Raw genomic sequence first — 26042 nt, 5'->3', positions numbered from 1 at the left:
CACTGAACAAAATGTGTACATATCTTAAGCCTGTGGTAACCACAGACTTAATTTTTGGGCATTTAACCTAAAACCAATTAAAAAAACTCAACTACAAACTACACCACTACAGTATATGGTGGCAGAGCCATTACCTACCCCTAAACCGTCATGGCCTAGGTAATACAGACGCTCATGTTGGGGAAAAGATCATTGTCTTAAAGGTCCTGTTTGTAATAAAAGGGGATGGTGGCCCACCCGTCCTAGAATCCCTAAGTGCCAGCATTTAACTATTCGAGAAAGGGACCTTTAATTTTGGGTGGTTAAACGCTGGTCTCACTTGAAGTAGAAACAGCTGTAGAATAGTTTGGGCACTTGAAACGAAGTACTTGTAGCCAAAACAACTCTTTCATAAAGACAACATGACAGCACTGACAAAATAAAAGATCAGAAAGCCTCGTCAGAAGCAGAAGATTAAATATATTTGACCAAAAAGCTTCCCAAATGTGTGTGTAGACAAAATGATCCGGTCCTGAGAGGGACAAGTACTCTGTCTTTATAAAAGCCACAAATATCTGCGGATTGTTTTTAAATGGGATGTGAAACATTTTACTGACCTGTAATATCAAGTGCTTCCCACTAGAGGTCCCCCGTATGACAGGAAAGAGAGAGACCACCAAGTTACAACCGGTGACCAGCAATTAGAAGGAAACAGCTTCTGTTTGAATGCATTAACTCGAGTTAGTTCTCATATTTGTCAAAGAGATTTAGGTTGCACCGTTTACTGCAGAGGGGCTTTAGTTTAAAAACACCACATAAATCTGGGCTACTTTATGGATCACACGAGATTAATGGACGAAACGGGGCAATTAGTGTGCAGCATTATGAAATGCTTCCAGCTCACAGCCCTCCCATCATGGAGATGAATGTTGATAATTTTCTTGTTGCTTGTTTGGAAGTTCCCCCTTACTTCGTTTCCCAGCTGATTATTCGGTGAACCAACTATTTCTACTACTGGAGCCATTCGTCACAGAGGGCTGAAATACTGCTGAGTGGGTGTTTCGCCCTCGTCGTTTTTCAGGGAACTTGCTGCCTTTCCCTGAAGCGCAGAGCTCCACATATGGCCACCGTGTCTCCGCCCAGCTCCGCCACACTCCCACTGATGTCTCCCCGCCCAGCGTGCGTGTGTGCGAGCCTGGGCTGGAAGATAACAGTGGAAACTGGGCAGGGTCTGCCTGCACATGAAGGCGCCCTCGATGCGTGCGCACTGTGCTCTCTCTCCGCTGAGAGCTGACGAGCCCGTCGCTCCGATCCGACGCTTCAAACAGGCGCTGAACTTCGCCTCCGTGTGACATTCCCGTTTCCTGTGGGCGTCGCTGCGCTGACACCGGCTGCGTTGCTGAACTTTGTGGAAGTGTGCGGATCTGTTGCGCGGCGAGCTGAGGGAGGAGGGAACGCGAGGGTTTGGTGGCTTTGGTTTTTTGCTCTCCTCGGAATATTGTCGTGACTTCTTCAAAAACCTGCAGTGTCCCGCAGCGATATCGGCTTGTTGTTGTCTTTCCGAGCGTGCAGCCGACAGTAAACATGCAGCATGATGTGCAGCTGCACCCTTCGCTCTGACGGACTGTTCACCTGTGTTGGAGCGGAGCGAGGTTGCACGTCGGTGGCCGCGCGGTGCAGACGCTCCATGGGTAACCGCCGTGCGTAACGCTGGCTCTCCATGGAGGGCTCCTCGCCACGCACACTTTGAGACGGTGAGTGACACTTGAGACAAGATGAGTCAGGACCAGGACGGGATATCGTTGCCGGTGCCTTGTTTAGGCTGCAGAGAGAGCCTCGCTGGGGAGGGCACGAGCAGCAGCAGCAGTGGAGGAGGTGGAGGTGGAGGTGGAGGCGCCTCCTGTATCCCCGCTGCTGGGACTTTCTGGCACGACTCGATGGTCAGCGGCGGGGGGCTCAGCCCCTCCGCTGTGGACTGCCCGATGGATGGAGGGGGCTTGCTGTCCACGGGGAAGTCCGGCAAAAGCAGGCCGGTGACGGTGGCGTATGTGGTCAACGGAGAGGGGCTCCATCAGAATAACGCGGAGAACATGGCTCTGCAGTGCCTGAAGGACGCCTGTGATACGGTGGGCAGCAAGCTGGAGACGGTGAACTTTGGTAAACTTGACTTTGGGGAAACCACGGTGCTGGACAGCTTCTACAATGCAGGTGAGTCAAGTGAAATCCATCGAGTGAATTTTTTTTTAAATCCAGCTGACTGAACAAGCGCTCTTTTGATCTTGTTCTTCTAAGTTAAGTCTTCCTAATGCATCGAGTCAGCGTTCACTTAATCATCACCCTCCATTATAATGATTAAACAATCGGATCAATAGTCCTGAGTGAGAGTCAGTCAGCCCTGAAGTGCTGGTATGCCACAGGAATGCTTGCCTCTCCTGCAAACTAGCCACAGGGGTCAAAGGTCAGCACTGCTGCGTCACCTCTCTCTTGGAAGCTGTTTGCCTGCAGGACAGGTTGCCCGGAGCGAACTGAATACAACATGCAGCGCTGCATGTCAGGGCTTGAGGCATTGAGCAAGAGGGAGCATCAGGATGTTTAATCACTCCACAATATAGACGTGATTGTCACACACACACGCACGCACGCACGCACGCACGCACACACACGGTCCCCCCCCTTCCATTGTGCGCCTCCAGTATTGTGCCGGAGTGTCATGGGTTGAACCATGAGGCTGGACTTTCCACTGGAATCTACAAACCGACTGAAAGCGCTTGTGTGTAGCAGCTCGCTCCTAATCCTGCTGGAAATGTTCGGTTGTATTATAAACACTGAAAGAAAGAAAGAAAAAAAAGTCTTTGGAAAGCAGATCTTTCAGGCGCTGCGGTCAAATAAAAAGCAGCTGTAATGTACAGGCGTGTCGAGGAGGAGGGAGGAACAGCAGCAAGTGTATGTATTCCTGTTCAGTGGATCTTGCAGGATTTAAACACCTATGACCGCTACTGAGAACCTCAAAGCCTTTTAAAGAACAACTTCTGATGCAAAACTCCTGAATGTGAGCTTCAAGGATGCAGCTAAATGTCACCGTGTCAGACTCTGGGAAGGTGCTCGACGTCGCTTGAACACAACTTCAACTTTCGAGGACAAACGTGAACGAAAATGCGAACACATTTAGTTCTCTGAGCAAGTCTAAAGGCGCTGGAATTAGTTTTTACTGACAAGGGAGGCCACAGATGACAAACTCTGCCTCTGAGAGCAGTGAGAGTAAAAGCAGAACACGGAGGCAGAAGGAAAGCTGAAAGCAGCAGTTGCCTTCATCTTCACCTGCCACAACCTGGCAACGCAAAATGTCTTCTTATTAATGGCTTTATAACTGACCCATACTCTAGAAAGTGGGACTGTTACGTCCAGCACACACCAATAAAACCCTTTCAACAAAATATGGCCCAGTTTAGAGCTTAAACACTCGATATAACGTCCTTTCGACGTTGGCCTCATAAATGCAAAGATTTTGATCTTCGGCTGCAACTAGCAGCGGGTTTCTCTCTTTTGACTGTTTATTTTCTCAGTTAATTGATTGGTTTGGCCCATAAAATGTCAGAAAATGGCGATACATCTCCATCAGGTTGACGTCTACAAGTGTGTTGTTTTGTCCACACCACAAAAATATTCAGTTTACTGTCAAAGAGGAGGAAAGAAACCAGAATTTTGCCCTTTTTTTTTTTAGAAGAAGAATTACTATCTACAGACTAGCTGGCAAATTACGATAATAGTTGACAAGTAATTGATTAATCATTGCAGCTCTAGCTTACACCAGATCTATAACAGTCTATGTAGCTTCACAGTATTAAATGTAACCTAGACATCTAAAGAATACCTAGTTTTCCGTTCTCCGGGTTTAGCACTGTTTGATTTACAGAGAGAAGCAATATAAAGATGTCTGGTTGGGCTCAGAGAAATTATACTGAGCAAATGTTGACTGTTTTTCCATATTTTCAAGGAAATATCTAGTCCAGAAGTTACTGGGATGTAACCCTGCTGAAATAAAAAAGATAACAAAAAGATAAAATAAAAGACCGAAGCAAGGCATGAAGAGACGCTGAAAAAACGCAATGCCAAAATTGTAAAGTTTGGTGGAAAATAGAGCAAGAACTTTATTATTTGAAATGCCTCCGTGTGGTGACCCACATCAGACCTCCATAATAAGAGCAGCAGCAGTGGAAGCAGACGGTTGTATACAGGCTTGTTTCTTGTCACAACATCGCGTTATTAGTTGTACAAACACAATGAGTTCTCCTTTTTTCTCATTCAGCCGTTTTCCTCTGAACTACTGTGGAATTTTTCTCATAATTCACAGGGGAGGGCAGAGTCATTTTCCCAGAATCGCTCTGTCTGCTCTATCTGCTCAAACACACACACACACACACACTGCTTCATCCTCTTCCTGCACGAGTGTGTACCAGAGATGAAGGCCAGACAACACAAACCTTTAAACAATGAGCTCAAAGAGGCGCTGAAAGTTTGTGTTAATCTGGAGGGACTATTCATTAGAGTCCAGCACAGCGACGGGATGTTCCCTAAAATGTGCTCCGCAAATGGCTCTGTGGACGAAGAGGAGGTTTGGCCGGGACACAATAGAGGACGACTGACTCCAGTCTTCAAGAAATGTTAGGAGAGAAGTGTTTTCTCCAACAATAATGAGTAACCATATCTTATCATCAGGGGCTTTTCTATCCTCATAGTTCAGCTATTGTTTCTGTTCCTGCAGTCAGACTTGAGCTCTGAAGTCATATTGATCAGGTGGAGTTGAACTTGATGCCCAGTCTGTGTTACTCACAGTGTGATCACCCGTTGTTGACTGAGACAAGTCAACGGTGATGCTATGTCAGAGACTAAAAAGTGGCTAACCTACAGCAACAGAGGAAGTGCACACTTGGTGAACAACAGGGCTGCAACTTGCAACAATTGATTGAATTCTCAATTAATTCACATTATGATTTCTACAGTTTCCAGAGATGAGATGAACGTCTTCTGATGACAACAGGACAAAACGTAAAGATATTCGATTGAAAATGATACAAAACAACAACAAAAAAATTGCCTGACAGATTCTTGATTTTTGGAGCAGACACCGATAATATATTTCAGGGAGTGAAAAAAATGTCTATTGATCCATCGACTGAGGTAAACACTTTATTGTGTATCAACTTTATTGTCCAAAATGACATTGGTGCAGTTGACCTTAGTAGGAACTGATTAATCAGAAAATGACCCCAAGCATTTTTTCACCATTATCTCTAAAAATAAAGCCTTCACATCTGCACATGTCAGACGACATATTGTACATGCTCATGCAGATACATTTGTGGAAAGCCAGCATCGTCTGGTCATACTGACAAAACGATATATTTATCAGGCTCTAGCAAATTCTCACATTTGAGAAGCTGGAACCAGTTTGTCTTTGGCATTCAAGAATATTTGGCCGTTAATCTTCTGCGAACTGACTAATCAATTAACTGACTAATTGTTTCGGCACTACTTTAACTAGCAATGGACAATTCATCTGTAGTAACCTCCCAGATATCAACGCATGATGCCTTCGCTTGTATTGTAATGGTATTGTATCAAAGCTGGAAAATTCCAGTATCGTGACAACACCATTCTATACAATGCAGTAACAGTGAACTTCCACACCGCACTGTGTGGATCTGACGCTGTTATCTGTGTCCTCTGTCAGTTTTGAAGCATGTCAGACTGAGCGATGAATTTCTAGTGGGTATAAAACACAGGGACGGAATACGATATATATATGTGTATATATATATATATATATATATATATATATATATATATATATATATATATATATATATATATATATATAAGAAACCTTGTTTTTGCTGCAGAGAGCAGTTGCTTGAAGTGATCTCAGAGAGAAATATTTTTGAGGTCACTTAGAAAGCAGCAGCCAAGATCGATACGCTTGTTTTGCTCACTCCTCCGTCTCTCCTGACTCAAGCCATGCAGTTCTAATATATGTAGGCCGAGCTGTAGAGCCCCTAAACTAACCTTTGTTGAATACTGAATGCGCACATTCGCTGACTGAGCAGAGGGCACGATGGTTTAGTGTGAACTGCAGAGGGTGAATGAACTTCTTTGTCTGACTGTGTTAGAATCTAGATTCCAGATGTATTGGATTCCTGATTTCTGAATAATTGTCCAGCAATTCCAAGGTCTTGTGACTGACTGGTTACAGATCAACCCAATCGCCAAAATAAATGTCAGCTAATTGTCTTTTTGCAAAAATACAGAGAAGTTCAAACTGAACTTTCTTTTATGTTCCAACGTCACGTTTGTTCCGGGTGAATTTTGCAGTTCTCTCTTCTGTCAACGCTGTGATTGCGCTCTGGTTAGGTTTAGGCACAAAAATCACTTGGTAAGGGTTAGGAAAACATCATCACGTCCGCAGGTCTCCTTTGATAAACACCTGGTTTTGGTTCCACAAAAACTGGCTTGAAATATTCCCAGGTCTCCTTGAAGAACACCCAGTTTGATGCCACAAAAACAGCTGGAAATGTCTGCAGGACTCCTTAAAAGACGTCCGGTTTTTGAAGCCGCAAAAATGGCTGGAAATATCCCCGGGGTGTCCAGAAGAATATGCAGTGGTGTGACTTGAAGTTGGCCAGCCTCGTCAGCTTGTAATACCTCCATCCCATCCCCCCCCCGAAGTGAAAAGTTGCTGATGCGCATATAATGTGAAGGTGTCGACCTTGGACCGGTTTGCAGTTTGCAAAAAACGTTAACTGCTATTATTACATCCTGGCATCTGGGCTGAATGCAGTCAATTAAATGTCCAATCTGGTACTTAAGGCATTAACCAGGGGGATTCAGTTCTTACATGTGTTTCTACCTTAATAAGTAAATCAAGTAATACATGCTGTGGGGTTTTGATCGATGTCCGTGTGACTTGTAGTGCACAGCAACTATGAAGCACTAAACAGTTAATTTGGCTCGATCGATACGTTTCAAATGATGCATCACTTCTGTTGGCGTGACAGTTGCCAAGCTTTCGGCTCCTAGGCAGCGCCAATGCATCTTTTGTGTCTCCCAAATAGAAAGCAGCCGCTCAGAAGTCGGAGTCGGACTGAATAAAAGAGCGAAAAACAACAATGACAGTTCACACTGATGCGTATCGACGTTCTGATGCTGCGCGGGAACCTGTGAGCCAAAACGGCAACAGATGAAGATGCGCCAGAACACCCGGCTTCAATGTTCGAAATCCAACAGTTAATATTTGAATTTATCAGGGATCAACTGGTCAAACTTGTGTTGTTTAGCGGGTCGGGTCACAGCTGCTGTATGCAGAGCTTTATCTCTCTGGTTGATCATTACGCTGCATCGCTGTGTCATTTACAGCGAGCACAATGGGTTTTTGAACAGTTCCTGGGCACTTTGAAAAGCAGCTTCGCCTCAGTCTGAGTGTTTGCTCACCCCTTGTTTTCTGCTGAGAGCCCGACCCCACCGCTCACCACTCTGCCAGCGGCACAGATACAACTCCGAAATGGTTTTATGGCTATCCACTCGTGTTGTTACTTCAGGCGGTGGGAGGCTGAGAGAGGCCCATCGTTGAAAGCATGTTGGGCACGACAACGCTACACTTGATGTTGAGTAAACACATTTTCTCACAGGTACATTACACCTGTATGGCCTACAGTGGCCTTCAGCTTCATTCTAGAGAAGAAAAAAATGTTTTTTATTCTTGCAGAATACTGTTTAGGTGCCCAAGCAAGGCCGGACTGAAACAAATGGTTATTTTAATCATCATGTAGCGCATTAATACACACAAAAATAAACACAGATCCTCAAATTTGTTAGGCTGGAAGTGGTAAATTTTTCTTTATTTGTGCCTTAATGGTGGCGTATGTTATATATTGATATCAAGGTCGTTCTACTGATAATTTCTGTGAAACAACTGGACATTTGATCGACCTGTAGCAGCACTAAGGGCGGCACTAAATCCCACCAGAGCTGCTCAGTGGTGACCGTTAGGTGAGGTTAACTGTCAAAGCTTGTTGGCTTGATCGCCTATGGGCCCGTCTGTAAACCTTTTGTGGAGCGGTTTATACACCAACAGCGGAGGGTTTCAATAAAACTGGATAGGGCAACGCGGCAGGCTATGATAGCTTTTGGTTACATTTCCTCAAAGGTGACGCCGATTTTTCTGATTAGATGGAAGGAAATGCTTAGCTTGATGAGAGAAGTTTCATCCCCTTGAGTAAATCCACATATCACAGAAAATCAATTGAAATCAATGTATTTTTCTGCTGGGTTTTGTTATTTTTTTTTAAATGCTGGAAGTCCTGCCAAAGCATACAAATAATTCAATTGTGGTGACTTTATGAGCAGCGTTACATTTTCTACCAGTTTCTACGTGTTCGATTTGCGGGATTCGATTGTTTTCCCATACATCTTTAATGCTGATGTAACTCTCGCGCAGCACGTGAGGCCCTACTATGTTCAGTGTCAACACCGCCGGGCGTCAGCTGACAGCCTCCCTGTATTCACCAGCATTAGACTGTGCGCTCAGCTCCCCGACTGCTCCGAAATCCCATCAGCTGGCCCTCCGCTAAGTTGTTTATCCTCCCTCCTGTTTACTCTGCATGCTTGGCTGCCCGTCAGAGGTTAGAGAGCACAAGGTCAGAGGGAATTAGCCCACAGGTCGCTCACTGGCGTCTGGGGAGAAGTGACTTCATCTCAGTGGGAGAGGCGAACCGCCGGCAGAAACACAGTGTCATTGAGGAAAGTTTCTTTTCACGCTGGTATTTCTCAACAGGATGTATGGTGTTGACTCAAAATCGGAAGCTTACAGCAAACCGTCACATTACATCAGATTTTGATTTGCTTTGACGTGTTTGCATGTTCTGCAGACTAATAACAGAAACCCCCCCAGGTCTCTTTAAGAGGGTGTTCTTAATATTCACTGAGCATGCTGCGAGTGCAGTACACTGTTGGATAAAGCTCAGGGCAAATCTCTTTAAGTGCTCAACAGAAAAATGACAGGAGGCGGAGGAGCGGTGTATCAAAGCTCCCTCTCAGGTCTTATCTGGAGTTCATTTGAGGGGAAAGGCACCAGGGGTGGGTAGCCAGCGTCTTCAGACAACAGTGGAGGGCGAGACAGACCGACTCGTGATACGATGATGATGATAAGGTGAGAGAAAGCAATCAGTAACTCCATCTACCTCAAAGATCAGTAAGATGATGCTGTTGTCTGGGCAATCAGCTGGGGAAAATGTATGGAGCAGCACTTTGATTTAAGGGGAAGAGTCTGAACATTGGAGCTGAGGAGATTGTAACCCGTCTCCAGTCAACGGAGGTTTGATACTCGTCAGTCTTTACAGTACTCTTCTCACGTACTCGGCAGCTTTAAGCCGGTTCGCTTTAGTGTTTAGATTCTGCACATGCACCGCAAAGGTCACAGAGTGAAGTGGATGCAAAACTGTGTGTGTGATGAAAGCAAAGCATGGGTGGTTGAGGAAAGGGGGTGAATATTTTTTTAGGTTTCATGTTACTAGATGAAATGGAACTCATTTCGGGCGTGTTGTCGAAGCGCTTTGAGAGTTTACACACCAGCAGAGTTCCCTGCCCTTTCTCTTCTCACGCTTGGTTGCTCGTCTGTAGGCTGCCAACACCCCTCAGGACATTAACACAGCACGCTAATATATGATGGTTGGTGTAAATTGTGTGAAACCTTAATGTCAAAACAACCCTCACATGAGGGCTACCAACAAGACTAACCATCTGCCCCTCTCAAGTGGTTGCCAGTCCGTGCGCTGGCTAACGTAGCTAACGCTAGCTACCAAACGGTAACATTTCTAATGCCAGCTAAGGCTAAGGTTGCAGGCTAGCTAGCTCACATTAGGGCAGTACAGTATGCTAAGCGCTCACTGTAAAACCACATTTTCTTTCCACCAACAGTATTTGGTAGAAGACGGAGCCCACGAGCAAAATTCTCACACAGACATAAACATGAAGTACATTTATAAAGTGTGCTAGCATGCTAACATTTGCTAGTTAGCACAGTACCACAAACTACAGCTCGAGGATGATGAGAATGTCATTAATATTGCGATATTTCAGTGGATGTTGGACATCCTGGTAACTCTAGTGAAAAGTCAGAGGATACACAAAGTAATTATGATTCATCCTCTGGGTGGCACGAATACCTGTATACAATGATAAGGTGACCACACAATGTCGAGGTAAATCACCTAGTAGTTCCTCAGATATTTCAGCCTTGATGGATAGAAGACTTCAAAACCTCTGACAGAGTTTGCAGTAACTGTTACGGTTTTAGTGGTTTGTGCCGTTTTTCTGCAGTTTCAGGGGGAAAACTCTTATTTCTTCCACTTTTCAGGATCTACAGTTGAAGTGTTAAACTCCTGCTTAGTGCAGCCTCACTCCGCTGCAAACAAGCACATTTGTTCCTCAGTCCTTTTGTGAGAAGTAATCATGACGAGGCGGAAACATTGTTTACTTGGCATAAATACAAATCCCCTTTGTTACTGTGAATTCTGTTTCGGCGAAGAGGAGAGCAGGAAGTAAATCAAGTAGGCAGGTCGGGGCAGCTTGCATGGCAGCACGGGTTTCTCCCGCCGTGTTTGTCAGCCGCGGATGAATTCACATTCTGTTCTCAGCTCTCTCCCCCCCTCGGGGCCACGGCACTGAGAGTTTGTAAAATCTCTGGGTGTGTTGAAAAGGCAACAACGCACAGCACTGATTTAAAAGGGCCAGTCTGCCAGGAGAAAGGTGCAACTGGCAGGCTGGTGTCATTTCCCGCATCGCTGTGTTTTCAGGGCTTTGGGGCGTTTCTTTCAAACACACTTGTGTCTAAAAATATAGGGAGCATTAATTTCTCTGCTGGGCATGGCGTCTAAACGACAGAATAACTATTGTCTAGTATTTCCCATACGATCCTCAGGGAGTTGAGATATATTTGCAGACAAAAATGCTCAGTTGAAAGACTTGTATGGTGCTTTTTCTTCCATTCCCAGGGTTGTATTTTTGGGAGAGTGCCGCAGCTGGCTGTATATCTGGGGCTTTTTGGCCTCACATGTAGCTGAACATGATTTTGAATTTATCATAGTTATTTGACCAGGTCTAGGGACAATTTCCTCTCTGCCTTTCAGTGACACAGGTGCATCAAAAAGAATCAATTTTCAGAATTTGTAAGTATTTGTTTCCCATCCATGTGTTGAGAAAGTGTGGTGAAAGGGCAGCAGGCACAGTCAACAGTGAAGATGTCATTCTGCATGATGAGAAATGGTGACGTCACACTGAGGGTGAAACATGCAGTGCCTTGTTTCTACCTGGGACTGTTGCACCATTAGTTTCTTTGGTTTTGACATATCTAGAACAAGTTGACAAGACGAGCTATCTGAAAAAGTTTGCAGAGGAACTCAATAACGACATCGCTCTGAGGTGTTTTCGGGTTCTTTTTTCGAGTCTCAAAACTCAAGTCTTTTAGAGCAAGATCCAGTATTTCAGTAGATTGAAAATGAAGACATGAATACTGTTTTACAGTGCAAAGTCATTGTCATGTGAATGTGACCCGAGTCCCCCGACCCCCATGGAACTCTCGCTTAATGGCATTTCGAGTGAACATGATTGGACGATAGAGGGTTAGAAACAGGAAGGAAAGAATCTATTCAAACCAACCATGGATAGAAACAATGAAAATATGACGAATACAGTTGCAAATGTGAGGACAGAAATGCATTCTACATGTTTGAAAGGCTTCAGGGATACACCCGATGCATTTTGAGATAAGAGAAAGAATGCAACCATAGCTGTTCGTGTATAAGTAAACTCCTGAAGGGCACCGTTAAGTCTGTCTTGAGTCCAAGTCTCTGTGCTCCGCTTTGCAGCTCTGTTATCCTCCATGTCACTTCAACCCGACAACACTGAATTATCACCTGCGGCACAAGGACGAGATGAATCATCCCGCAGCTGCCACAACACACATGGACGTGACAACCAGTTTCTGCCATTTCTGGAAATTTGGCAGAGAATCTGGACACCATGCCCTCCAAGGTTCCCTTTTTTTTTTAGGGGGGAGGGAAAAAGAGTTCTCAAGTGCGAGAAATTATTTCCAGTGGAGCTCGGAGAGAGTAATTCCACTTTCTGTCCTCCGTGTGGGACGAGCTCCAGGGAAATCTCCCCCGCTGCACTCTGCTCCAATAACGCGAGCCTCTTTCCCTCCGTCTTCGTAAAGGATAAGGGGAATAACCTCAGCAGCAGCAGCAGCAGCAGCTCACTGAGGGTTTCACACACATCTTTTAGCCTCGCCGAGTCTCCATGGTTACAACATCAACGTGTAGTCGTTATGCAATTGATTGTAACGAGTGCTTTATTTATGTCCTGTACCTGTCCTGTTCCTGCCTACTCAGAGTCAAACACAATAAAAATGCAGGCCTTCGTGGCCGGCCCCGGAGTGACCAACATAAACAATGCTGCCGCAAAGTAATTGCAGTGCTTTTAGCATTGCGGCGTGGTGACATTTCAGAAATATGAAGTGTTATTATGCCACGGTTAAGAGAACATACCTACACATGCAAACATTTTATCCCTCCCCTACTCTGCGAGGGACAACAGATGATGTGAAATACGCTGTGGCCCTGTGGTGGGAGAAATATTAGCAGTGCCGCGGAAGAGCTGCTGCTTTGTTAACAGATCGTCTACCTTGTTGGTAGTTTCAAATCCGTAGATACTCAAAACCTTTGCTGACGATACCACTTTTATTTTTTCAAAGGTTTTTCGTTTTCACCTAAATAAGAAGTTAAATGTTTCGAGGTTTTTCATAAGGCACTACTTGAGAATTTCCTCACAACTGGTATTTTCATTTCCCTAATGTCTACCTTGATCCACGGCCGACCATCAAAGGGGAGGACAGTGGAAAGCTTTTCTGGGGCCCTTGGAGCCCAGCAACAATCCTGTTCCTCCTGAATTTGAGCAATAACAACCAGATTTTGTGAAACAGCGATACTCAGTTACTTATTCAAACAAAGATCTTGTGTATTTTTGCTTTAGTGAAATGCAGACTTTGATAAAAATTAAAAAATATATATTTTTATCTCCAACATCAAACGACCAAACTTTTGAAGTGCGCTGAGGACAACCTGAGAAATCAACTGATCCAATCTAATCTAATTCATTGAATAGATGTTGAGATATTTCTGTGGATAAATAAGAAGTACGATTCATCCTCTGGGTGGCACGAATACCTGTACACAATGTCGAGGTAACTTATCTAGTAGTTGCTCAGATATTTCAGTCTTGATGGATAGAAGACTTCAAAACCTCTGACACAGTTTGCAGTGTTTGTTTCTGGTTTGTGGCGTTTTCCTGCAGTTTCTGAGGGAAAACTCTTATTTCTTACCACTTTTCAGGATCTACAGTTTAACTTGTAGATGAATTGATTGCTCGGAAAAACAAATTTTTCGTCAATGTGTGTGATGTATTTTGGTTCATCTCTCAGCCCTTTGCGGTGAATGGCGCTCACTCAGGTGTTATCGCGCAATGTGAGCTGAAGCTTAAGGAGGCTGTTTCACAAGGTTGAAAGCTCCAGAGGAAACTCTTATCAAGTGAACCGTGAGTATTTGATCACAGATTTGTGTTACCAAGGTCAACAATGAACGTGCGTCCTCAGATCTGCAGATGAATCATTGATGAAAGCAGATGCAAAGCGATGCAAAGTGTAGGTGATGCATGGAGTCTCTGTTTACCGCTAAAGGCTGCCAGTAGTGACTGTTTACATTTCTCAACAGCCCACACTCATTAAAATAGATCTCTTTGTGTCCAAATGTGCTCCCTCCATTTGGCTCCGAGCACAGAAAGGGAAAAAGACAAAAGACACTTTGAAATAATCCATATTCACTCGAGCCGTCTCCAGTGCCATTTAGATCCTGCTGCGATTATAAAATCGAGCAGACAACCTCCCCCCCCTCGTCTGAAATGAGCCTGTGTAGCTGGTGGAGGTCTGATGAGGATCTATACCAGAGACAGCAGAGCGATCTCCAGTGAATTCATGCAGCTCATCACCCTTCCTCCCCCTCTCCTCCCTCCTCTCTCCCCCCTCAGAGGCACCGCTGGGCCTGAGGAACCTGCAGCAGCAGGCCGAGCGCTGCTGAGAGCCAAACAGTGCGAGAGCATTGAATTATTTTTCCTCCTCTGCTCTGAGCAGTAGGCGAGGGAATCAATTTGGTTTTGGTCAACGGTAGCAGGTTGAGCCGTAGGAGGTGTAGCAGGATTACGAGGGCATCGGCCGCGCATGTTTTGGTCGTATCTCTCGGCGGTGTAGATAGACTCTGGTTTACTACTGATTTGAGGTGATAACGATGACTACAACGACAGCTGAGGTGAGCACATGCGATCATGTGTCGGGGGCCCGTGACAAAGCGTGACTGGATGACTCAAGTTACTCTGCTACTGGCTTTACGCAGCCTTCTGTCGATGCTATGTTGGCAGGTCTGCCGTTACGCTGGCACACGCTCGGCTGTGATGGTGCATTGGTAAGCAATCACGACATCTGAAGGCTCTCCAGAAACATTCAGGTGCTCTGCTGTCGAATCCTGCAAAGTCACGGCTACCGCCTGTGCTGTTCGTTTTCCATTTACTCAGGATCGTCGCCATTAATACGGCATGAAACTACTGGCAGAACACAAAAAGCCTTTCAAACATAGCCTGCCATTACAGGGGGAAGTGTGACATTTTTATTCGAGTGTGTTCACAACATGTTGACAGGGCTTTGAAGTGTGAGGCTTTTCCTCTCTTTGTTTGTTTAGTCATATAGTCAGATGCTTGTCACGATCATGTTCTCAGTGCTTACAAATGCAGCGCTGTTTATTATGAAGAGTTGGTTCTATCAAGGGATACATATTTAAAAGAGGGCTGCAGGTAACAATTACTTTCATTATTCATTCATACGTCCATTATTTCTTTCAATTAAAACATTAATCACCGGTTTATCGCAGCCAGAGGTGACGGCTGTGTTTAAAGTCTTTGTGTGTTTTGGACTTCCCATCAGTCAGTCCAAAATGGAAAAAAGAAAGTATTTAGTTCACAATGATACAAAACGGAGAAAGGAAACAACGATTTTTGCTGGAAACTAAGTTCCAGTGACTCTAGGTTCTCTGTGTGTGGTCACGACAGGAAACGCTGGAATTATAGCCACCAATGAGGGTTCATCCTCTGGGAAACCTGAATGTCTAACAGCAGGCCATCAAATAGGCCGAATTATTAAGATATTTCAGTGTCGACATGATCCATAGAGCTGTACCAATAGCAAGGCTGAAATCTTAAAAAACAACTGTCAAAATCGTTACCACCCCGGACAACTGACAAACCATCCGAGCCTTACAGTACCTCCCTCAGCGTGGGCCTAGATAAGATAAGAACTAGCTGCATGCAAGCGACAATCCAAGTCTTGGTTAGTCAGAAATCCTGACGAGGAAATGAAGGGTGAAGGAGGTTCTCTGTGACTTCCACTGCGTTCAGCCTCTCATTCACTTCTGGGACATGTTGTTCATTTGGTTTTATGATATTAGACTATTGTTCAGTGCTCGTGCATTCAAATTGAAATACACACTCCACGCTGACAGCATCATACGGCACTAGTCAAGTGTTGTCAGCTCTCGGGGGCTTTGTGTGAGAACAAAGCACTTATGAGAACTGATTGCTCCTCTCCACAGAACAAAACTCACTTGTGTCCTGCCCTTTTCTCTTTTCCTTTTTTCATACGCGCACAGAGTCGGCTGCGCTCCTTATTCTTCACCTATATTAGCCTTGCCCTTATGACGGCAAACATTTTTCCGTGGCTCAGACGTATGCCTTTAGAAGCAGGTGAGGTTTCCAACGCATAATCACCCCACCCATGTCATCACTGCGTTCTATAAACATGTCTGCAGCCTTTTTCTTTTTATTTCTTCGTCAGAAGATGCAGCTGTGTGTTTCACTGCTGCCTTTTTTAATGGCCTGTTTGCATTCAATTCTGGTTGAGATGTAATATTGATGGGGTCTCCTGCTGGCAAAGAAATGAGACAAGCTTATATTTTATTCATCAGCCAACCTGCGCTGTCTGGATGTTGACATTCAGGGGCACCTTGTGTGCATAAAGTGAGGGCGCTGAAGACGCTAAACAGTCGTGTTTCAGATTGGATTGTTAAGTTCAGCAGTAAGATGAGGCGTAAAATACAAAGTATTTCTCTGCTTAATATTCAGTCGACTTCAGTTAGAGCCAGGCTGAGAGAAGAGATTGGCCAGTATCTATTGAAAATGTAATAATTACGAACGAACCACCCCAGACATCTTTTTCTGCATTGTATTTTTTTTTAAATATAAACGTTTTTGATAAGCCGATATTGACAACATCTACGGCAATACCAATGAATCTGATATCTGAATAATCGGCCAACCCATGCATCAGTCGGGCTCTAAAAAAATCACGTGGTTCCGGTAAGTGATAGATCGTTTGTTGGGTTTAAATACCTGCTTTGGTTCTCCTTAAAATCTCCTTAAAATCACCCAGTGGTGTCATGCCTGAAAATGTTGAAACACAGTCTTGAACTGCAGTCACTGGCTTCTTGATTAACTCCCTGAACCCTCCCCTTCAACTCTCAACATTACAGTCAGGTCGTGAACATGTAATGTGAATGTTATCTGACACGTATCATAGCAGTGTCATCATGGTAAGTAACCCATAACATGTACAAATGTGAACGTGAAAATGGTTTGCAGAGACATAAACTGTCAACATCTTATCCTGGGAAATGGGCTCTATCAGTATCAGCCCCAAATACGTGTATCAGTTGGGGATATTTCAGGACAAGTGAATCAATTTCGGTCCTGACTTTTGATGACACAGGAGACACAATGAGCCTGAACGTCACGCATGACTGTAGAGATGTCACTGTCAGAAGTGCGTCACAGATATGGAAGTAGCAAGTGGTCGTTGAGAAGAGGTCAGTGAGTGAGGATTAAGGTGTACTTTCCCTCCTCCGCCTTGTACGTCAGAAAGTGAAACCTAAGTTCGCCTCGTTCAACCCCGGAGCGAGCGCCCTGATGTGACTAACCCCGGAGAACAAAACCCTCTTGATATTCTGCATCACTGCACAGATCCGCGGAGCTTAAAATCCCTTATATCCCATCCTCCGTGTACTCGGCTGTAATGAAAATGTGAGGCTGTTTTTTTTTTTTTTTTTTTTTTTGCCAAAGCTCGTGTGGAGGAAGGGGGCTGATGATGAGGACCTCCGAGGCCAGCAACAAGTGCCCGCTTCCTGCATGAATTTGCATGCACTGATGATGAGTACGGAGGGCTGCACGGCCCCTCATCACTGACAAAGAGCTCTCCACGGCTACAACCAGCCAGCCTGTGATAGGCTTCGCTCTGCTGTGTTGGCATGCAGCCACACAGCCTGTGAATTAAAGTGACTGGCTGATGTTAACTGTGCATTCAGATTCACACGGTGGCTTTGAGTAATTTGTTCTGTGATTTGTTCGGATGGCTTACGGAGCGTTTGAAGCCTTGATTCAACAGTTTTTGGGGGATTTGCTCTGCTACACAGAACGTATTTTTTTTTACTTTTTCTTATGTTTCACTGCGGTGATGTTACATCGTTTGATGACAGCTGTTTTCAAAGCTGCGTTTTTAGATTTTTGGCCACTGGGGGGCGCATGTGGTGTTATTGGATTATCAGAACACGTTTTAGCTAGTATCTGCCTTTAGCTGCTGGAACAATAAAGTAAAGTTAGAAGGCCAGAAAAAACAAATCAATGATGCGCTTAAAGGCTCCATTGAGCTAAAATGTGATAATTTCCTGTTGGTTTGTTAAGCTGAGCAATCTGTTTTTACATTGTACGAAGTCTTTTGATCCATTTTGAACAAAGCCTTCATTAGTAAATTGCAATTGTTAAGTATTTTTAGGACGGTTCAACCTCTCTACAATATCTCAAGTCCTAAAGGAGCTATACGCAAGAATTTTTGTTCAAAACTTTTAAGAATTGACCAAAGTTATCAGGAGAGTTGGAAGAAACAACAGTGTTGACTCTTTGATCGCTGTCTTTCTTTCATAGTTTTCTCTTGACTGAAATTGAGAGTCGAAAGGTAGAGGTCGTTCATTTTGCAAAGATTTTAAGCCCAAGCATTAGGCCAGTAAAATCAGGACTGACTGGATGTAAAAAATATAATTGTTCAGAATTGTCCTATCATCTGACTTGCTTGCAGTCTGACAAAGAGCTTGAATTGCCACATTTACTGAAGATGACTGAATGTTTTGGAGCTTTCCTCCAGCACTAGCCAACAAACTCTAATGGGAGCGAGCCAGCCAGTGAGAACCCATTACAGGGTAGAAGATTTGAGATTCTCTGCTCTTTGGCTCCCTGTAATGTGTTTGTTGACACAGAGAGGTGGATAGTTGAAAACAGATGAGAAAATCCAGGGTGCGGCCTTATCTCTCCGACTCTCTGAGCTCTTCTGTCATTACTGGAGCCCTGCCACCGGGCTGATTTGTTTTTGTTGTTATCAGCGACGCAAGGTGGCCTCAGGGATGACGCGTACCGCCCTGCCCCATGTACGGGCCTCCAAAACACTGTTGTGATTATTCTACACCGCCAATCAGTGTGTTTATTACCATATAATGTCCTTTTAAATGCAACAATTGAGGAATTTTAGGTAGTTGGCCCGGGTCATATGGTGTCTGTATGTTATAGCTCAGTTCAGCAGCACACCTGTGAATGAGCTCTTTGGTTACACGGAAGTCTGTTGTGCTGGTATGAGCGCAGAGCTCCTGGTTCGATGCTGGGAACTCTCCGCCCCTCCACCAGATGCTGTAGTCCCCGCTGGCTTGAGTGACACTCTGCAGTATTTGCTCGCGTCGACCTATTGATCCAGATCGTCTGCACGAGTCCAGCTGGAGTCAGCGTGGTATTGAGCGTATTTGTGTTCATTGATAGGCGGGTCAGATCACCTCCACTGATGGAAATGTGATGGGGTGTTGTGCACCTTTGAATTAGCTCCCCTTGTCTCTCTGACATAAAAATCAGGTAGAGAATGTAGTAAAAGCCGCTCTAAACATCACCTACAGCTTGTGGCACAGACGTACACGTGATGTGGTTTCATATCCGTCCATTAACCTTTGACCTCAGAGACGCATCTCGGTCCCAGAACAATAAAGACCAGTCCGTGTCTGCTTTGATGAAAACAAGATATTGACAGTCGCAGCAGTGACATCCACCTTTGATATACAATTCCACAGTGTATGCACATACAGCTTGACTTTTAGAGACCATCCACTGACACTAACATGACACCTCTCTCCATCAGACCTAGCCGTTGTGGAGATGACGGACGCCTTCCGCCAGCCCTCGCTCTTCTACCACCTGGGAGTCCGAGAGAGCTTCAGCATGGCCAACAACATCATCCTGTACTGCGACACTAACTCCGACTCCCTCCAGTCCCTGCAGGTAAGCTGCCGCGATGGACACCAACCAGCCCTCAGCACTTTAACACATGAGCCAAACAATCACTGTTGTTCACGAGGGTGGTGATTAAAGGCTATATTTAGGAGGAGGCAGGGGCAACAGGGGATTGACAGAAAATGTAATTTGGCGACAGCGGCACATAAAGGCGGCGATAATTTGATGGAAGGAAACGCATTAATGACACTGTTTGAGTTGGGAAGACAGCAGCGGGCTTGTTTAGTGGTGAATGGACATACAATTTGAATTTTGAGGGAAGCTAGATTTTCAGTTAGAGCAGTTCTTACAGTGCTATCTACAGTACTGAGTGTTTCCTTTCTTTCTTTCAAGTTTTCTTTATGTTGAATTTTCCAGATTTAAGCTGTGTTGATGCTGTGCTTATGCTTTCGTCAGGTTAAGGCACAAAAGCTGTTTTTGTGAGGTCAGGAAATGTGAAGTTTTGCCACGTTTTGTCTCCACAAATACAAGAGAAACTGTCCAGACGTCCATCAAAACTATCCGCTTCTGCTGACGTCTTATTTAAAATACCCAGTGGTTTCTTGCTTAAAAATGCTGAAACCCCATTTTAAACAGTGGTCTCTTGCCTGGCTGCTGATTAAAATACTCCCACTGAAACAGCTGTAAAATGTCCCGATGTCGCATAAAAAATATCCATTTGTTTCAAGCGTACACATGTTTAAACACAGTCTCGAACAGTGGCCTCTCTCTTGGCAGTAGTCTGACCCAGCTGTCACATCCCCGCCATCCCCCTCCTCTTCCTGACATGAAAGTGAACTCATATACATGTAGCCTGAACGTGACATGACACATGTTATAGAAATGTTATGAAACCTACAAATTTGGACACATCTGTACCAATATTTTATTCGTGTGATTGGGCTGTTTCCCTTCCACCAAGGGAGTTAAGTGTGCTCAAATAATAGGTGTATCTTTGTCTAGGTGTGGGTCAAGGAATTTTTCCATGGATTAATCCGCAATAAAAAATACAGTATGTTGGAATGTTTTTGCTATTTTATCAAAGTACTGTATTTATGCTCATGTTTTAATGCAAATTTGGATGTAGATGCAGATTGACAATGATCACATATGTAATGCATTTTCTATTAACATTTTATAGATTATATACTCAATATTTACAGTAAAGACATGGACAAGAACCATGAGCGAGAGAGAGGTATGGCATACATGAAAGGTGCCTGTTCAGAACTGAACCAGGGATGTTGTGGATATATTATGATATCATCTACCTTGTCACTCATATTTCTTATACTTTAAATAATGTATTTAATACGTACCATGGTTAAGACATGCTTTGCGGTTCTTGTGTGTTCATCCATGGTAGCTATTCTTTATTTATTCTGTATTTTCTTCACAACTATAAAGATATATTACCCAAAAAAAGAGCTTATAAAAATTTGTTTTCCCGGCAACAAATCCCACACTGTTAACTGAATCCCTGCTCCACGATAGCATCAGCAAAGAGACAGACAAAACTGTGTTCAAACAGAAATGTCAGGTTGGGACTTTAATGGGCTGGAACCCTAAATCCTGCTGACAAATTTTGTCCGAGTCAGCATAAGACAACAGTGTGGGTCTGTAGCAGACAAGACGTAGTTCACACAGTCTGAGGCCCTGGTGTGACACGTTTGAGAACTCCTGCTGTAGGCGACGTGTAGCAGAGGAACACTGAAGCCTTTATTGTTGGTTGTTTGTGTAGTGAGAGGACTCTCATGGCGACGGGGATCCGCAGCCAGCGACCGCACTGCAGAGTCAACATATAGCACCACACAGCCAGACTCAAGCTAAACATGACATAAAAAGATAATTGGCAGTCTCAGCTCCATTCTTCCTGCCCTTTTAGCTATAAAAATTGTTTTAGAGCCCATTATTTCCCATCCTAATGTAAGCTGGTACCTAACAGGAGTGTCTCCCTTCCTGTGGTCTGTCGCGGTGCCTCGCTCTCGTGATTCTGCGGTGGGCTAACTGCACCTCACCCTGCCCGAAAAGACCACTTCTCTCCTGTGGTTTCCTCTGATCTCTAGATGCCAAGTTGTTTCAAAGGGTGCGTTTTAAGCACAGAGGTTTTCTTAAAATACTGACGCTCCGTCTTAAAAATACACCAAGACCCGAAAGAGACCTTTGTGTAGTCAAGAGGCCTTTGTGTACTTGGTGTGCACATTTTGGTCAAGCTTCAGCATTAGATTTATTTATATATTTCTTTAAAGAATAAAAGTAGCCTGTACAACCAAGTACACTCTATTCACTTATGAAACAGGGCTCAATTTGGCTCTACATCCACAGAGGGAAATACTTGTGTGGATACATGCCCGGATTTCTTTTATTAAACTATTTTAAGTGAGACATATGCTCATTTTCAGGTTCTTATTTTTTATTTTAGCCTCACATGCTTAAAGGAGAACTTCGGTCGATTTAAACATGCAGCTTCGTTGCTCAAGCTACCCTTGACTTGCCAGTACCGAAGACGCGAACAAATTTGGTCCAACCATTACAGAGCTCCGTGAACGGAGACTTAGCATTGAACGCTAACAGAGTGGGGTCAGAACTTTACACTGTGTTTTAAGCGTCTTAACATGCTCCACATCTCACACCAAAAGTTATGCAACATCAGCAGACACCTTAGCACACAGCACTGTAGCGTGTATGACTCAAACTGAATAAAAAAGTAGTTAAAACAGTGTGTTTGTGCAAGGAGCTTCTTGCCTGTTTGTTGACATCCGTGTCTTCCGGTAGCTAGACCAAACTAGTCAATCCGTTGAGCATGCACTTACTCCCTCACTGGCGGAGACGGAAACGTAATCCAGCATTTTCGTGTTTCTGTTCATAATGTACATGTCCATGTTACAGCCTGTCATGAGCCATGAGCCTTACAATAGCCTGTTAAGCCTGTTAAGTGCACACTCGATGGATATGCTAGTTTGGTCTAGCTACCGGAACACACGGATGTCAACAAACAGGTAAGTAGCTCCTTGCACAAACACACTATTTTAACTACTTTTTTATTCATTTTGAGTCATACACGCTACAGTGCTGTGTTGTAAGGTGTCTGCTTATGTTGCATAACTTTTGGTGTGAGATGTGGAGCATGTTAAGACGCTTAAAACACAGTGTAAAGTTCTGACCCCATGCTGTTAGCGTTCAATGCTTAGTCTTCGTTCACGGAGCTCTGTAATGGTTGGACCAAATTTGTTCACGTCTTCGGTACTGGCAAGTCAAGGGTAGCTTGAGCAATGAAGCTGCATGTTTAAATCGACCGAAGTTCTCCTTTAAATGCTCAGAAAACCCATCCATTTCCTCATACTGTCCAGAGCTGCAGCACTTTATTTCCCCCTCTGTCTTAGCTCCTGTTTTTCCCTCCTCGATAGCCAGTCACCTCTGATTGGCCAGCTCACATACGCCTGAGCCAGCACCCCCAACAATAACAGAGCAGCTGTGCTAGATCAAGTTTTATGTGTCAGACTAGCTGCTAGGCATAAATTATGTAAATGTGTCGTGGGGACATAGTGTGATAAAATGAAATTTGTGTTTGTCACTGATTTATTTTATTTTCTGCAGTGATCCAAAATCCAATAAAAAAAAATCCCACAGGCTTTTAAGTTGAGGGAACCAGGGCGATGCTAACTCATCCCTGCCGAGCTCTACTGCAGATGGAAAACACGTTTCCTTCGGCCAAAGTGGTACTGACTTCTCTGTTATTGATTCAGATTGTAACACATCATAGAGGTCTGCGTAGCACTAATATGACAAACTGCAAATAATGTGGTATTGATGTTGTGCAATAACCCATTATTGCCTTATATTCCTCAGTGAGCGGTGGATATTAGTCAGGCTTTGTGCCATGTATGATGAGAGGAACGGCAGTCAAATAATTTCTCTCTCTCTCTCTGAGATTTATGTGGTGCAATATGCTGTTAAACCAGAGTTTGAAAATTATAAACAGAGACTGCTTCAAAGATGAGCTCATTTAAAAACAGGTTAAAGTTGATAAACCATGTTGACTGGATTATTAAAATAGGCCATCAAGCTGCAGAATATCTGACCTGCAACACAAAGGTCTCAGTATGCTTCACATGTTTGTGCATCTTTTGTATCTACAAAGGTGTTGATACCTGTTTGAATGGCCACATGTGAGGTCAGAGTGTAAAGTTTGCTGCCATAGAGAAGAAGACTCAGTGAGTTGTACAAATGTATATGAGGGTGAAAGGTTTCTCTGATCACTCAAAGTCAGGTTTAGTAGTTTTGTTAAAAAAATGACAGAGACCTTGAGAGTTTAAACCCATCGTTCACAGCTTTGCAGACTAGAACTAATGGCTGCATGAAGCGAGCGTGACTGTAGGGTTGTGTCTCGTAAATTTTGGTGCTTCAGACTTGAAATTACACTGAAATCTTTCTTCAGAAGTAGTAAAATGTGCAAATGCGATCTTTGCTTTACCAACCACTTTACCAACACCTAATGTAAATCATTCTGTGGCGTTTTCATTGTATTCAAATGTGTTGACTCATTGAACAGCTGCAAAACCTTCTTATTATATATATTTGGAAAACTGCGTCATTCACATCAGCTTGCGATCTCCTTGTACTTCATAGGTTCATCTCTGCTTTTTCCATTAATGGCACCAATTTTACTGATTTAAATGTTAGCTGGGTGCCATCATACAAAACGACAGATAAGTTGAAACTCTTACATTTCTTTGGGTTACTATTTTTGTTTCTCTCTTGTCACAACGCTGCGCTCACTCCCTGGCTCGGTTTAGGCACAAAAGCCTCTTGGTTATGAATCAGAAAACGTCATGGTTAGGCTTAAAGTGTCTGTTTTGGTCACAAACCTGTCTCAAAATGTCACCTGTTTAGCAGCCTTTTCAGCCTGTAACTCCGTCACCATCCCCTCCACCTGTCAGTATGAAAGTCGCATCGTAAACACATATTGTGAACGTGTTGGAAGTAATGATATAGTACGTTTTGTGCAAATGTCAAATTGGTACATAGCCTGTGACTGATCTGTGGTTTGCAGAAACACTAACTGGCATCTTCTTGATAAAATGTTACCGTCTCAGATACAATGTATTGTATTGTATTGCGCTTTTTCCATTTTTACTCAGCATACTAACGCGGTGTCCAAAGCGAATTAGCCCTGAGAGGATAATGCTCCCATTAAATCTCTAAATGCCCTTGTGTCTTCTTGTCTTTCAGGAGATAATTTGCCAGAAGAACACTGTAAGTACACAAAGCAATCTCTTTTTTCCCCTCGCCTTTGCCTTTCACACATTACTCACCCATTGCTCACACATTATGTGTTGCAAAGAGAATGCGTTTTTACAACGTGCAGGGTGCACAGTGTCTAACACCTTATGTTTCTCTCCTCGGTGTTATAAAGGTTTGTGTTGTAGAAGCTGTGACGAGTGTTCGGTTTCTCAGAAATGTGAAATGAAAGCATCTTTTCTTCCATTGTCAAGACGTTTTTTTTCCTCAGATGACAGCTGTTTCACGAGCCAAAGTGACTGCAGGGCCACGATCTGCATAAAAAGGCACAAGCAGTTTGAAAAATTTGACTTGCAAAAAGTGCAGCATTCAAATAAGGTGCTTCCTTAAAGCAAAGGAAATCCTGTTCTTTACTGAGTCAAACCTCAGTTTGGTTCCTAAATAAATCTATAATTGATTTAGAATACGCGCATATACATTTTAGTATATACTATATGCGCTGTAGAGGACAAAGCCAATAGTGTTGTCATTATAAACGACTTAAACATTACTTTTACAGTGTCAAGTCAGTTAGTAGGTCTCTGGAAAGATGTTTGTTTCATATTGATTACTTCATGTGAGAAAACCAACAAAATTAATGATCCGACAGCCAAGGCGATGTTTTCAAATAGCTTGTTTTGCCCAACCAAACAGTCCAAATCTCCAAATATTGAATTTACAGTGATATAAAACAGAGAAAAGAATCAGTTCCCCTCATTGATCACCTGAAAGTAACAGGTGTTTTGCTTGATAGATATGTTGAAGGTATGATTGAAGATTTCTGCTTTAAAATGTATTTTAAAAAAAATGAAAAACACAACCACCTTTCTATGGACAACAATGTAATAATATTCTAAGAAATCCATCATTTTTGTCAAGGTAACTGCATTTCATTTTGTCATCTGTCGCTGTAAAGAAACAATATAAACAGGAGTGAGCTGGCGTCCCTGAACATTTCTGCCTGAGTCATGCAGATAGATTTTCATCAGTAAAAGTCGTGTAACAGCAAAGACAACACAGCTACTCACGTTTCTTTGATTTTGTTTCGATTGAGAGACACTTTGCAAATAGTGCCCTTTTAATTGATTTTCTCTTAATTGACTGGAACTAGTGTGATGAAGGCAGACGCGTGGGGGCAGCTGGCTAGGAGTTCATGTTCGGGAGCAAGATGAAAGGCTTAGCCCTCCTAAGTGGCTTTTCAGAGTGGAGGGAAGTGGCCCTGTGCTGCCTGAAACGTACTGATCTCGTGCCGTGTCAGGAGAGCTGATTATCACTCCCAGTGT

General features: G+C 43.7%; 1 protein-coding gene across 1 annotated transcript in view; it reads left to right on the top strand.

Moving 5' to 3' along the window:
- Positions 1-1222: 1222 nt before the first annotated feature.
- The window catches only part of map3k5 (mitogen-activated protein kinase kinase kinase 5), a 77065-nt gene continuing 52245 nt past the window's right edge, over positions 1223-26042 (top strand). Inside the window, exons 1-3 of the mRNA XM_030405460.1 lie at positions 1223-2187; positions 19349-19488; positions 24712-24735. Of these exons, the coding sequence (XP_030261320.1) occupies positions 1755-2187; positions 19349-19488; positions 24712-24735 (597 nt within the window). The 5' untranslated portion in view covers positions 1223-1754. The remainder of the gene's footprint in view (positions 2188-19348; positions 19489-24711; positions 24736-26042) is intronic.

Source organism: Sparus aurata, chromosome 22 (assembly GCF_900880675.1).
Source record: "Sparus aurata chromosome 22, fSpaAur1.1, whole genome shotgun sequence".
NCBI classification, from domain to species: domain Eukaryota; kingdom Metazoa; phylum Chordata; class Actinopteri; order Spariformes; family Sparidae; genus Sparus; species Sparus aurata.
Note: the sequence above shows the minus strand (reverse complement) of the source record. Positions and strands in the feature narration are given on the sequence as shown.